At 52.2% G+C, this 15,227-nt stretch overlaps 1 protein-coding gene across 1 annotated transcript in view; it reads right to left on the bottom strand.

Annotated features, from left to right (window-relative positions):
- Positions 1-14,909, bottom strand: part of tcf20 (transcription factor 20) — a 28,182-nt gene extending 13,273 nt beyond the window's left edge. Inside the window, 4 exon segments of the mRNA XM_085969433.1 lie at positions 9,873-13,826; positions 13,829-13,987; positions 13,989-14,099; positions 14,101-14,909. Of these exon segments, the coding sequence (XP_085825559.1) occupies positions 9,873-13,826; positions 13,829-13,987; positions 13,989-14,099; positions 14,101-14,853 (4,977 nt within the window). The 5' untranslated portion in view covers positions 14,854-14,909.
- Positions 14,910-15,227: the final 318 nt, after the last annotated feature.

Raw genomic sequence — 15,227 nt, 5'->3', positions numbered from 1 at the left:
TTGCCAGAGCAGATCTACTCTGATAATGGACCACAGTTTGTGTCCGACGAGTTCCAAAAATTCATGAAAAGGAATGGGGTAAGGCATTACACATCCGCCCCGTATTATCCAGCCACCAATGGATTGGCTGAGAGGTTCGTACAAACCTTTAAGAAGGCGATAAAGGCCATGTGCGACGAGGAAATTCCACTACAGTATAAGATGGACAATTTCTTATTAGCCTACCGAAACGCGACACATGCAGTTACCAACCAGACCCCGGCCATGATGTTCTTTAACCGAAGGTTGAGATCTCGTCTGGACTTGCTCAGACCAAATGTGCGAAGAAATGTTGAGGACAAACAATTCCAGCACATCAACGAGAAGCCGACAAGGAGCTTCAATGTAGGACAACCAGTCTTGGGCTGTGACTATCGAACAGAGAAGTGGCAACCCGGAACGATATGTACAAGGCAGGGGCCATTAATGTACACAGTGGATGTCGGGGAGAACATTGTGAGACGCCACGTCGATCAGATCTTAGCGTCACAGGAACGCGTCAACCCCATGTCTCGAGTACCTGGGGATGAACCCGACATACCGGTAGCATCTACTTCAGACCCAGTAGCAGTGGAACCCGATGACCTACCCGATGAAAAGGGGTCAGAATCGTCTCTGCACCAACAACAAGAACCTCCGGAAAGGCACTATCCCAAAAGGGTCAGGAAGCCGCCCCAAAGACTGAATCTATAAATGGACTTTTGTTATTAAATGTACATGTAAAAATGTAATTGTTATTTGAATATTAAGGGGGTATTATTAATCTAAAAAGGGAGGAATTGTAGTGTATGTGCTTTAAGTCAGAACTACTTTTTACAGCTCCTGTATACTGTAGTACCGGCAGTGACCACACCGGTATATAAGCTGTGCGCATGCCTCTGTACCCCAGTCTGCAGATGACCCTCCTCCAGTAAAGACCTGTTGTTTGTTTATGTACAGCATCCGTGTAATTATTTATCCACTGAACCACGGATCTAACAATTTCAACTACCCCAATATTAACTGGGATAGTCAGAGTGTGAAAGGCTTAGAGGGTGCAGAATTCTTAAAGTGCATCCAGGAGAGCTTTTTCAGCCAGCATGTAGAAAGTCCTACAAGAGAGGGGGCGGTACTGGACCTAATTCTAGGGAATGTGGCCGGGCAAGTGGTAGAAGTGTTGGTAGGTGAGCACTTTGGTGACAGTGACCATAACTCGGTGAGATTTAAGGTAGTCATGGAAAAGGACAAGGATGGACCGGAAATAAAGGTTCTAAATTGGGGGAAGGCCGATTTTAATATGATAAGGCAGGATCTGGCCAATGTGGACTGGGATCAGCTACTTGAAGGAAAATCCACATCGGAGCAATGGGAGTCTTTCAGAAAGGAAATTGAGAGTGTTCCCATAAAGGTCAAGGGTGGGACAAACAAGCCCAGGGAACCTTGGATGTCAAGGGATATACGAGAATGGATTAGGAAAAAAAGGGGGGCTTTTGGCACATCCATAGGACTAAAGACAGAGGAAACCCTAGAGGAGTATAAAAAGTGCAGGGGGATACTTAAAAAAGAAATTAGGAGAGCGAGGAGGGGCCATGAAATAACACTGGCAAGCAAAATAAAGGAAAATCCTAAAGGTGTTTTATAAGTATATTAAGGGCAAGAGGATAACTAGGGAAAGAGTAGGGCCCATTAGGGACCAAAGTGGCAAGCTGTGTGTGGAGCCAGAAGATGTAGGTGGGGTTTTAAATGAATTTTTTGCATCTGTGTTCACTATGGAGAAGGACGATGTGGACATAGAAATCGGGCAGGGGGACTGTGATATACTTGAACATATTAGCATCGAGAGGGAGGAGGTACTAGCAGTTTTAGCAGGCTTAAAAGTGGATAAATCCCCAGGCCCGGACAAGATGTATCCCAGGCTACTATGTGAGGCAAAGGAGGAGATTGCAGGGGCTCTGACACAAATTTTCAGAACCTCTCTGGCCACAGGGGATGTGCCAGAGGACTGGAGAACAGCTAATGCAGTACCATTATTCAAGGAGGGTAGTAGGGATAAACCAGGGAATTATAGGCCAGTGAGCCTAACATCAGTGGTAGGGAAATTATTGGAAAAAATTCTGAGGGACATGTTTAGTCTCCACTTGGAGAGGCATGGATTAATTAGGGATAGCCAGCATGGCTTTGTCAAGGGAAGATCATGTCTGACCAATTTGATTGAATTTTGAGAGGGGGTGACTAGGTGTGAGGATGAGGGTAGTGCAGTGGATGTGGTTTACATGGATTTCAGTAAAGCTTTTGATAAGGTCCCACATAGGAGACTGGTCAGGAAGGTAAGAGCCCATGGGGTCCAGGGTGCCTTGCATTGAGTTTAAGCAGACTTTGGTAAGTGGCAGAAAAAGTCATTTAAGTGCATTTACTGAATTTTAGTGAGTAAAAAAGTGAATTATTTGAAGTAAGTTTAATTTTTTTTTTTTTTTTTTTAAAGAGTAAATTAAGCTGTTAGGGAGTTTAAACCGGAAGTAGAATCTGGGTATAAAAAGGGGCGGGCTTAGTGCTGCAGGCTGAGTGCGGTCGCATTGAGTGTAAGTAGAGTTTGGTAAGTGGAAGAGTTCGGGCAAGTGGGAGGTGAGGGGGTGCTTGTTGCTCTGTTTTGCTTCCCTCTCAGGCTAATCCAACACTGCGGACGCGGAGCAGCGAGACAATTCAACCGGACAGGTCCCCCAGACAGCTTCCACGAGGGAGGTTGGTGATCAACTGGTTGGTAGGTTCTCTTCCTTCTCTTCTATACCTTTAAGTTGGTAAGTCCTATTAAATAGTGGTGCAATATTATCATCTATATCAGGGCAGAGGGTCTTCATAACTAATAATAAGAAATTTAATTAATTACACACATATGGGTGAACAGGTGATGTGTCACTGTTGCGAAATGTGGGAGCTGGTGGACCCCATTGAGGCTCACGGTGATTACATTTGCGATAAGTGTTTGCTGCTAGAGGAACTCAAGCTCCATGTTAAAGAGCGCGAGACCGAGCTTCAGACACTGCGACACATCAGGGAGGGGGAGAAGTTCCTGGACTCTATGTTTCAGGAGGTGGTCACACCTATGAAATTAATTACTGCAGATGTAGTCCGTGGTCAGGGACAGGACGGTGTGACTACGAGTGAGGAAGGTACAGGGATCCAGGATGTAGTGTTGAAGGAGCCGCAGCCCTTGCTCTTGTCAAGCAGGATCGAGGTTCTTACTCCCTGTGAGGGCGGGAGCGGGGACTGCAGGGAGGATGAGCAGCCTGGCCACAGCACCGTGGTACAGGGGGCCATTCAAGTGGAGGGAGTAAAAAGAAATGTTGTAGTGGTAGGGGATAGTATCATTAGGGGGATAGATAGGGTTCTCTGCAGTCAAGAGCGGGAGTCCCGAAGGCTGTGTTGCCTGCCCGGTGCCAGGGTTAAGGACATCTCTTCTGGGCTGGAAAGAAACTTGGAGTGGGAGGGGGAGGTTCCAGTTGTCGTGGTCCATGTTGGTACAAACGACGTAGATAGGACAAGGAAGAAGGTTCTGTTAAAGGAGTATGAGCAGCTAGGGGTCAAATTAAAAAACAGAACCTCAAGGGTAATAATCTCTGGATTATTACCTGAGCCAGGAGCGAATTTGGCTAGGATAAATAAAATTAAAGAGTTAAATGCGTGGCTCAAAGACTGGTGTGGGAGAAATGGGTTTTGCTTCTTGGGACACTGGCACCAGTACTGGGACAGGAGGGAGCTGTTCCGTTGGGACGGACTCCACTTGGCCAGTGCTGGGACTAGAGCCCTGGCGAATCATATAACTAGGGCTGTAGCGAGGGCTTTAAACTAATTAGTGGGGGGGGGGGGGGGGGGGAGGTTTCTGGAGAGCAAATAACAGAAATGGCAACGGAGAAGGTCATAGACTTAGGTAGCAGTGGGGAAATTAAAAAACAGAACGTGTCAGGAAGGGACAGAAGGTATGGAGTAAAAGGTAAAGTAGTAAAAGGGGAAAAAACAGGAGCCAAGTGTCACAAAACATATTTGAAAGTTCTTTATCTGAATGCACGCAGCATTCGTAACAAAATGAACGCGTTAACGGCACAAATAACTACATATGGGTATGATCTTGTGGCCATTACAGAAACATGGCTGCAGGGTGACCATGACTGGGAATTAAACATACCAGGTTATTTAACAATCAGGAAGGACAGGCAGGAAGGGAGGGAGGGAAGGTGGGGTGGCTATGTTAATAAAGGAAGGAATCACTATAATACAGAGAAATTATATTGGGTCAAAGGAGCAGGATAGTAAAACAGTTTGGGTAGAGATGAGGAATAATAAGGGAAAAAAAACACTAGTGGGCGTAGTCTATAGGCCTCCAAACAGTTGAAACTCTGTTGGACGGAGTATTAATCAGGAAATAGTTGAGGCTTGTAATAAGGGAACAGCTATAATTATGGGGGATTTTAACTATTATATTAACTGGACAAATCAAATTGGGCAGAGCAGCCTTGAGGATGAGTTCATTGAGTGTATTAGGGATGGGTTTCTTGAGCAGTATGTAACTGAACCGACCAGGGGGCAAGCAACCTTAGATTTAGTCCTGTGTAATGAGACAGGATTAATTAAAAATGTCCTAGTAAAGGATCCCTTTGGAATGAGTGACCATAACATGGTTGAATTCCATATTCAAGTAGAGGGTGAGAAGGTTGGATCTCAAACAAGCGTGCTGAGCTTGAATAAAGGAGACTATGAAGGTATGAGAGCGGAATTGATTAGAGTGGACTGGGAAAATAGATTAAAGGGTAAGACGGTACATGATCAGTGGTGTACATTTAAGGAGTTATTTTACAACTTCCAAAAAAAATATATTCCACTGAGGAAAAAAGGGTGTAAAAGAAAAGATAGCCATCCGTGGCTAAGTAAAGTAATTAAGGGTAGTATCCGACTAAAAACAAGGGCATATAAGGTAGCCAAATCTAGTGGAAGGATAGAAGATTGGGAAGTCTTTAAAAGACAGCAAAAAATAACAAAGATTGATTATGAAAGTAAATTAGCAAAAAATATAAAAACAGATAGCAAAAGTTTCTATAGTTATATAAAAAGAAAAAGGGTGGCTAAAGTAAATGTTGGTCCCTTAGAGGATGAGACCGGGAAATTAATGGTGGGAAACATGGAGATGGCAAAAATGCTGAACAAATATTTTGTATCAGTCTTTACGGTAGAGGACACTAAGAATATCCCAACACTGGACAAACAGGGGGCTCTAGGGGAAGAGGAGCTAAATACGATTAAAATCACTAAGGAAGTGGAACTTGGTAAAATAATGGGACTTAAGCCGGATAAATCCCCTGGACCCGATGGCTTACATCCTAGGGTCTTGAGGGAAGTGGCGGTAGGGATTGTGGATGCATTGGTAATAATTTTCCAAAACTCCCTGGACTCAGCAAAGGTCCCGGCAGATTGGAAAACTGCTAATGTAACACCCTTATTTAAAAAGGGTAGTAGGCAGAAGGCTGGAAACTATAGACCTGTTAGCCTAACATCTGTGGTTGGTAAAATGTTAGAGTCCATTATTAAGGAGACAGTAACGGGACATTTGGATAAACATAATTTAATAGGACAAACTCAGCATGGTTTCATGAAGGGGAAGTCATGTTTGACAAATTTGCTTGAGTTCTTTGAGGAAGTAACATACAGGGTGGATAAAGGAGAACCAGTGGACGTAGTGTATTTAGACTTCCAAAAGGCATTTGACAAGGTGCCACACAAAAGATTATTGCTCAAGATAAAAAAATCACGGGATTGGGGGTAATATTCTGGCGTGGGTGGAGAATTGGCTCTAACAGAAAGCAGAGAGTTGGGATAAATGGTTCATTCTCAGACTGGCAATCAGTAACAAGTGGTGTTCCGCAGGGGTCAGTGCTGGGTCCCCAACTCTTTACAATCTATATTAACGATTTGGAAGGGACCGAGTGTAACATATCAAAGTTTGCAGATGATACAAAGATGGGAGGGAAAGTAGTGAGGAGGACATAAAAAACCTGCAAAGTGACATAGACAGGCTAAGTAAGTGGGCAGAGATTTGGCAGATGGAATACAATACTGGAAAGTGTGAGGTTATGCACTTTGGCAGGAAAAAATCATAGAGCAAGTTATTATCTTAATGGCAAGAAACTGGAAAGTACTGTAGTACAAAGGGATCTGGGGGTCCTGGTGCACGAAACTCAAAAAGTTAGTATGCAGGTGCAGCAAGTGATCAAGAAGGCCAATGGAATGTTGGCTTTTATTGCTAGGGGGATAGAATATAAAAACAGGGAGGTATTGCTGCAGTTATACAAGGTATTGGTGAGACCGCACCTGGAATACTGCATATAGTTTTGGTGTCCATACTTAAGAAAAGACATACTTGCTCTCGAGTCAGTACAAAGAAGGTTCACTCGGTTAATCCCGGGGATGAGGGGGTGGTCATATGAGGAGAGGTCGAGTAGATTGGGACTCTACTCATTGGAGTTCAGAAGAATGAGAGGCGATCTTATTGAAACATATAAGATTGTGAAGGGGCTTGTTCGGGTGGATGCGGTGAGGATGTTCCCAATGATGGGTGAAACTAGAACTAGGGGGCATAATCTTAAAATAAGGGGCTGCTCTTTCAAAACTGAGATGAGGAGAAACTTCTTCACTCAGAGGGTGGTAGGTTTGTGGAATTTGCTGCCCCAGAAAGCTGTGGAAGCTACATCATTAAATAAATTTAAAACAGAAATAGATAGTTTCCTAGAAGGGAATTAAGGGTTATGGGGAGCGGGCAGGAAATTGGACATGAGTCTAGGTTCGGAATGGTCATGGCCCTGTGGGTAGTGGAGCGGGCCCAGGGGCCATGTAGCCTGGTTCTGCTCCTACTTCTTGTGTTCTAATTCTGTGTTAGATTTCAAGAGATGGTTTTATTCCTGTTCCTGGCTGGGGTGGAGATCGCCTTTACAGAAGGTAAGCACTGTAGAAAATATAGGGACAGAGTGATCTCCTGGAAGAGTTTCGATCACCTAGATGGGTCGGAGAGGAATTTCCCAGATTTTTTCTCCCAAATTGGCCATTGGGTTTTTTATCTGGTTTTTCGCCTCTCCCAGGAGATCACATGGGATCGGGTGGGATGGAGAGTGGTAGAAGATTTGAGGTTAGGATCAGATCAGCCATGATCTTATTGAATGGTGGAGCAGGCTCGAGGGGCCGATTGGCCTACTCCTGCTCCTATTTCTTATGTTCTTAGTGGCAGAAGGCAGAGGGTGATGGTGGAAGGTTGTTTTTGTGACTGGAAGCCTGTGTCCAGTGGGGTACCGCAGGGATTGGTGCTGGGTCCCTTGCTGTTTGTGGTCTACATTAATGATTTGGATGTGAATGTAAAAGGTATGATCAGTAAGTTCGCAGATGACACGAAAATTGGTGGGGTGGTAAATAGCGATGAGGGAAGCCTCAGGCTACAGGACGATATAGATGGGTTGGTCAGATGGGCGGAACAGTGGCAAATGGAATTTAACCCTGAAAAGTGTGAGGTGATGCATTTTGGACGGACTAACAAGGCAAGGGAATACACAATGAATGGTAAGACCCTAGGAAAGACAGAGGATCAGAGGGACCTTGGTGTGCATGTACATAGATCCCTGAAGACAGCAGAACAGGTGGATAAAGTGGTTAAAAAGGCATATGGGATACTTATATTCTATGCCTCGGCTAATGAAGGCAAGAGCAGGGAGGTTATGATGGAACTGTACAAAACGCTGGTAAGGCCACAGCTGGAGTACTGTGTGCAGTTCTGGTCGCCACACCATAGGAAGGATGTGATTGCTTTGGAGAGGGTGCAGAGGAGATTTACCAGGATGTTACCTGGGCTGGAGCGCTTCAGCTATGAAGAAAGACTGGACAGGCTGGGGTTGTTTTCCTTGGCGCAGAGAAGGCTGAGGGGGGACCTGATTGAGGTGTACAAAATTATGAGGGGCGTAGATAGAAAGGAACTTTTCCCCTTAGTAGAGGGGTCAATAACAAGGGGGCATAGATTCAAGGTAAGGGGCAGGAGGTTTAGAGGGGCTTTGAGGAAAAACTTTTTCACCCAGAGGGTGGTTGGAATCTGGAACTCACTGCCTGAAAGGGTGGTAGAGGCAGGAACCCTCACAACATTCAAGAAGCATTTGGATGAGCACTTGAAATGCCATAGCATACAAGGCTACGGACCAAATGCTGGAAAATGGGATTAGATTAGACAGGGCTTGATGGCCGGCGCGGACGCGATGGGCCGAAGGGCCTCTTTCTGTGCTGTATAACTCTATGACTGTATAACACTGGGGTACAGTACTGGTGGGCACAGGTCTGTCATTGTATAACACTGGGGTACAGTACTGGTGGGCACAGGTCTGTCACTGTATAACACTGGGGTACAGTACTGGTGGGCAGAGGTCTGTCGCTGTATAACACGAGTACAGTACTGGTGTGTACAGGTCTGTCAGTGTATAACACTGGGGTACAGTACTGGTGGGTACAGGTCTGTCATTGTATAACACTGGGGTACAGTACTGGTGGGCACAGGTCTGTCACTGTATAACACTGGGGTACAGTACTGGTGGGCACAGGTCTGTCACTGTATAACACGGGGGTACAGTACTGGTGGATACAGGTCTGTCACTGTATAACACGGGGGTACAGTACTGGTGGGCACAGGTCTGTCACTGTATAACACGGGTACAGTACTGGTGGGCACAGGTCTGTCACTGTATAACACTGGGGTACAGTACTGGTGGGCACATGTCTGTCACTGTATAACACTGGGGTACAGTACTGGTGGGCACAGGTCTGTCACTGTATAACACTGGGGTACAGTACTGGTGGGTACAGGTCTGTCACTGTATAACACGGGGGTACAGTACTGGTGGGTACAGGTCTGTCACTGTATAACATGGGGGTACAGTACTGGTGGGTACAGGTCTGCCATCTGATGGGAACGGTATCACACAAGAGGATTTTGAAGAGTGATGAATGAGTCAGTACCTTGTGACAACCGCCATGTATTATTCCATGTCTTCTTTCTACCCTACTGTCGTTGCTGAAGCCAAGTTGGCACTCGCTCACAAACACAGGTTTCAGATCAGAAGGGAGATGCCCCACTTCGAAACCAAGAGAATAAAAAAAACAATTGAACCCTGACTGTGCCCCCGAAACCCTTACAGGGTAACTGCACCAGAGGGTGCGATGTCAAATCCCGGGCCGTGCTCACCCAGCGACAGTGGCGGGGGGAGGGGTGGGGGGAGGAGAGAGTAAGCGAACAACAACAGTAATGTAGGACAAATGTCCCAAGGTGTAATCAGACAAGAAATAATTGACACCGAGCCACGTAAGGAAATATTAGGACAGGTGACCAAAGAAGTAGGTGTTAAGGAACGTCTTAACGGAGGAGAGGCGGAGGTTTATGGAGGGAATTCCGCAGCCGAGGACCTAAGCTGCAGGCACGGCCGCGAGGCGAGGTAGGGCACAGCTGGCTGCAATGGGTTGGGAAAAAAAAAGCCAGGGTTCCTGAGAAGCACCAGCGAGTCTTCCTGGAAAGTACGCTCGTGCGGATATCGGGTGTGGACAGGATTGTGCGCTGCCCACTGCCAGTCACCAAGACTGACCCATGGAGACGGAGTCCTTGAGCGAGGTAGAGGTGAGCAAAACAGTGCTTCCTGGGGGGGGGGGGGGGGGGGGGGGAGAGAGGGGAGAACAAGTGGCAAGCGAAGGATAGAGGTCCTGCAGTCAAACCTCACAGCACTGACCCACCGCGACCCCGCCCTCCCCCCCGACATTCCCTCACAAACACCCTGTGCAGCAATTCTTACCGTCTCTCTGGCCATTTCCACAGCCTCTTGCAGTCCATAGAGTCTCCCAGAGACCAGGTAGACCCCGCTGGCCCAGAGCACGCAGGCCTCGTGGATCCACAGCTCCTTGGGATCTAGAGGTAGTTGAGGGAGCTGGAGCTCCACGTGTGAGCCGAGCTCACTTTTAAATCTTTGAGTCCGCAAGTCGACAGACGAGGTCTTCTCACAGCAGTAGCAGCGCCGGTGGCCCTTGTTGCTCCGGGGACTGGCCCAGGAAGGAGTGCAGTCCTCTGAGTAGTGACGCCTTTTGAACCTGGAATGTCCCAGGACATTGCCGAACTCCTTGCCCTCGTCCTCCGATTGGCTAGTCTTTAGCAGCTCGGGCATGCTTTTGTGTCTCACCTTCACCCGGTTCGGCGCCGGCAACATCTTCTTGGGGGGCGGATTCTTGGGCAAGGTTCCGGCGTACTGGTGCGGGTAATAGGGTCCAAAGAGGTCGCCCAGGTCCCGGTGGTTGGCACACTTGCCACACAGGCAGCACACCAACAGGCCGAGGGTGGAGCTCTCAGTCACCAACGGGCCCGGCACCATGTGCGAGGAGGTCGGTAAGGCTTTGCCAGCACAGCTGGGTGGCGGGGTGGAGGCCGGCCCCGGGTGACCCTTCGCCCCTTTCTGGGCCCGGTTCTGCTCGTCATCCTGGGTGTTGATTATCGTGCAAAGCAACGCAGCCTCGCGCTTCCTCTCCAGCAGCACGTACGGGGAGAAGCCCTTATCCTGGGACTCTCCTCGCCTCCTGCCCGCTGCTCGAGCCGCATGCTTCAGCTTGATCTCGGGTTCCTGAGGCAGCGCGATGGGGCCGTCGAGCCTCTTGCGGCGCCTCCTCGGATGGGAAGGAGGCTTCTTTCTCTCAGGCCGCCTCTTCCGTTTGGCCGTCTCCTCCTCCTCCTCCTCCGCCGCCTCCTCTGCCGCCTCCTCCTCCTCCTCCTGATTCCGCGGCCCCTGACACTCCTGCCGATGCCGCTTCTGCTTGTTGATGCTCCCCAGGGGCCTCCCCCGCTTCTTGCCCGACGGAAAGTACCCTTTGACACACCCGCCTTCTGCCTTGGGGACGCCGCTGGCAGGCCCCACCCCAGCCTCGCTCCCCGGCGAACAGGGCAGGGGGCACTGCTTGGATTCAGGGCGATGGGGAGCCCGGACGGTTGGCGAGGCACCTCCGCCGATCTGGGAGCAGTTGGCACGCACCAGTTCACGAGCACCCCCATGGTCCATGGCCAGGGCTGCTGGCTCCTCCAGTGGATCTCCGTGCACCATATCCCCAGGCTGCTCTATTGCCATGTCGCCACTCTCCCAGCCTCCCTCTTTGATGGACAGGATGTCCTCCAGGGTCACGCTGTCAGAGGCCCCATCGAGCGTTCCCGTGGGGGGGAACTTCCTCCCATTGGGCGACGTGATCTTCTGGACAATAGCTTCCAGCTTTAAGCCACGGCCCCTTCGCGGCGGCAGCGTTTTGGTTTTGCCGGGACTGGCGAGAGACGCAGCTGGAGAAACGCTACCACCGGGGCTGCCCTTCTCGTCATTCAGCTGCTGAGGTTCGGCACCAGCCTCGGGCCTTCGCACCGGGCTCAGACTGGCATTGCGCTGGGGGTCGTTGGGGTCGTGAGATGGAGCCGATCTGGCCTCCACATCCCTGGCTTTCGACTCTTGGCAAATTCTTTTGGCTGGAATGGGCGATATAAAAGATCGAATCCTCCTCCTCGACAAAATAAGGGACTGAATTGACTGGTCCTCCTGACCCATCGCATCGTTTTGCTTTTTAGCCACGTGCGAAAGCTTGTCCGTGTCCACCAACCACTCGTCTGGCTTGGGGCTTGGGGCCTGGTGACTCTGGAGCCAGAGAGGGCTGCCCACCTCCTGCTGCATGGAGAGAGAGACTCTCGGCTCTTTCGGAATCCCACTCCCGCAGAACTCCACCGGTAGGTCCTTCCCGTCAGGTGTGTTCCTCCAATCACTTGCCCCTTCGGGAGCGTGCATTTGCCTCTGTGAATGGATTGGGGACCTCATGGTGGTTTCAGACTCCACCCCCGATGGGAGAGCGTTGACTTGCTTGGTTAACAGGGAGGAGAGCGTGTCGGAGTTGGTGGGAAGAGGGTACAAGGCAGCCTTGTCCAACGGCACCGGCAGCAGGTCCAGAGATTGGCCAAGGAGCCCAGCTTCGTGAGGCTCCAGCACAGCTTCCTGTTTGACGAGCGAAGCTCTCGCCAGGAGAGCTTTGTCATCCGCCCGCAACGGGGTTCTCCTCCTCGCCCCTGCCCTCCCTGCCCCCCTGCCATAGGGCCGCCTCGTCCGAGAGGAGCGATTGTTCAGGGCCTGATGGGGAAAGTTGGTGGCGGGTCCCACGGGTAATGGAGTGGACACCATGGTGGAACCTCTGGCCAGCTCGGAATGGTCGTACTTCCAATGGGGCGAGGGGGCGCCGGGGTCTCTGCTGTCGTGGTGTCCAACACTCCAGTGCTGACCCTGGCTTTGGTCCGCCTCGCCCTTAACTCTCGCTTCTGCCGCTACGCAGAGACCCGACTGGATAACTGACTGACCCGCTTTGCAAGACTTCTCTGCCTTCACGCTGCTGCGATCGAGAGAGTGCCCGCAGGCCGGGGGCACGGAGCTTCTGCCAAACGGCCTCGACGGGGAAATGTCGCAGATGACCGACTTTCTCTCCGACAGCCCACTCTCCAGCTGTGTCTCCAGGTCCGCCTTGTTCTGCTCCGTCCCAAACCCAGCGTCGGGTGCCTTGCCGTCCCCCCAGCTCGAGGGAGAAGCCATGGGGTTACAGTGCACATCCTTCCTGGCCAATTCAACCATTTGCTGTGCAGGGTAGCCCAGCTGTGCCGGGGCGTCCATAAAACCCGCGTACTGAAGCTCTGGAGCGTAGCTGGGGTGAAACTTCCTGCCGTGATAATTGGCCTGCAAAGCTTCTTGGAGCAAACTGTGGCTTTTCTCGGCCTTGCCTGGGAGGACCTTCCTGTCTCCCAGAGCAAACTGGTCCACCTCCACTTGGCTGTAAGGGACCACTGGGTACTGCATGTAATGGTACCCGCCATCATTCTTGGGCAGCTCCCGAAACCCATACGCCAAGCAGCTGGGAGACTTGGAGGAGGAGTCCATTCTCGCAGCCAAGGGGTCACCGAGCACTGCCTGGCCTTTGTGCACCAGACCGTTCCCATTTTGGGCCGTCGCCCGCACCATGATGTTGCGAGTGTTGTTGGGTTGCTGGTTGCGACCAAGTCCCTTCTCAGCGACGATGGGGAAGGTGATCTGCCTGGAGTGTTGGTCCTCTTGCCTGCCGACGCCCATCGCCTCCCCTCTGCTGACCATGGTTTCCCGGGACACAATGACGCCTATGGGCTTCTCGCCGCGTGGTGGGCCTGGCTCTGCCAGCGTTGCCATGGTGCCCCCTTTATCCTCCTGGCACATCTGGGTGATCAGCTCCTCCTTGGAGAGTGGCCGGCCGGGGCCCTCGCCGTGGGAACCGGGCAGCTCCAGGCTGTGGGCCTTGTAGGCCCGCTCGGAGCAGCCGCTCTGCCCGCTGAGCTGCCGGACCCGCTCCGCGTGATCCTCGGAGGAACTTGAGCAGCCCCCGTCCAGGGACTCGGCCTGTGGCGACTTCAGCTGCTCCTCCAGGCCCAGTTGCTCGGCGGGGCCTCCCGGTCTCTTGGCGGAGCGCCGGGCCTGCCGGCGGTGCAGGGCAAGCGTGTCGGAGATCAGCAGGTGCTGCACTGTGTTGGGGATGTTGGCCACTTGCGAGCTCAGGGCCGTCAGGCTGCTCAGGCCCAGGTCGGAGGCCCGTTTTTCACCACCGCCCTCCAGTCCAAAGCCCTCGTAGGCGCCGGACTGCGAGCCGGGGCTCGGCATCAGGCCCGTTGGGGTGGGGCTGGGCTGGGGCATCAGCTGCAGGATGCGGCTCCTCGCCCCCATGCCCATGGATCCGGTCCACACTGGAGGCCGTCGCTGCTGACCATGAGAGGAGACGGGGTGGAGCTACACGAGGGGGACTGGGCCACGGGGGTCGCTGGCGAGGGGTTCGAACCGGGGCTGAAGTTCTGGTGGAACGGCATGGGCGACTTGGCAGGAATGTCGGTCCGAACAGTAGGGGGCAAACTGCTGGTTCAGCAAGGCCACCTTGGAGTACTGCAGCGGGTGCTGCTGCCCCTGGGCCGCCTTCGACTGCTCGTAACAGGGCTTGGCCAGTTGACGGCTGGTAGCTGTAACTACTTGGGGTCCCGTAACCAGGGGCGGCCGTGGCGTTGACCATGTAGCCGTCGCACTGAGCACTGGCGCTCATGTGGTAGCTCTCGAAGGCTTGACCGGCGGGCTGGCTGTAACCTTGAGGAGATGGGTAGGAGGAGGAGGAAGAGGAGGAGGTGGAGGCAGAGGGCTGGAACTGCTGGGGGTTGTACTGGGCCGCCCGCTGCTGGTACTTGGCCAGCAGGACTGAGCTGCACTGCTGGGCAAGCTGGGGGAGGTGGGCAGCGGAGGGCGGGGGCTGGGCCAGCACCTGTGCGCCAGGGGCCGCCTGGAAGGGCTGGTGCCGCAGCTGACCGCCGCCGGGGGAAAACTGACCCGCGTACGCATCCTGCTCGAACTGGCCGTAGCCCGGCATGGCGGTATGGGGTGCCCGCCACTGGCCCTCGCTCAGATACTGCACAGAGTACCCTCCGGCCTGCTGCGTCCCGTAGCCGCTCTGCAGGGACCCGGCCAGCCGCCGTTGGACCTGGGGGCCGGGCAGCTCCTTGCCCCTCAAGTAGTAATAATCGGCCGGCTCTCGGCGGAAGCCCGGGTACAGCTGCTGGTCACAGCCCTCGCTGCCCGGCCGGTTGGCGTAGCTGGCGAACATCTGGCCCTGGTGGTGCTGGCCGTACTCGGCCAGACGGGCAGCCTCCTGGGCCTCTTGTTGCAGCAGCCTCTGGTTTCCGTGGTAACTGCTCTGCTCCCGGTACGACTGCATGCTGTGGCGTTGCACAGTGCGATCCCTGGCGGGTTCTGCGGAAGTCAAAGAGAGGAAAATCAGTAAAATAAACCAACGTTGCTGATGGCCACAGAGACGGGCAGCAGGAATCGCTCACAGGGCGAAGGTCACGGGTTTCACAAAGGAACCCAGACCCATCCCTGCCCCCAAAACAGTCACCTGGGTCAGTACAAAACTAGCCCATGAATGGAGAGAGAGAGAGAGAGAGAGAGAGAGAGAGAGAGAGAGAGAGAGAGAGAGAAGGGGGGGGGGAAAGAGAGAAGGGGGGGGGAAAGAGAGAAGGGGGGGAGAGAGAAGGGGGGAGAGAGAGAAGGGGGGGGAGAGAGAAGGGGGGGAGAGAGAAGGGGGGGAGA

This window comes from Somniosus microcephalus, chromosome 28, assembly GCF_052327205.1.
Source record: "Somniosus microcephalus isolate GS21.2 chromosome 28, FLI_Smic_1.0, whole genome shotgun sequence".
NCBI lineage: Eukaryota > Metazoa > Chordata > Chondrichthyes > Squaliformes > Somniosidae > Somniosus > Somniosus microcephalus.
This window is presented reverse-complemented; position numbering and strand designations above follow the sequence as displayed.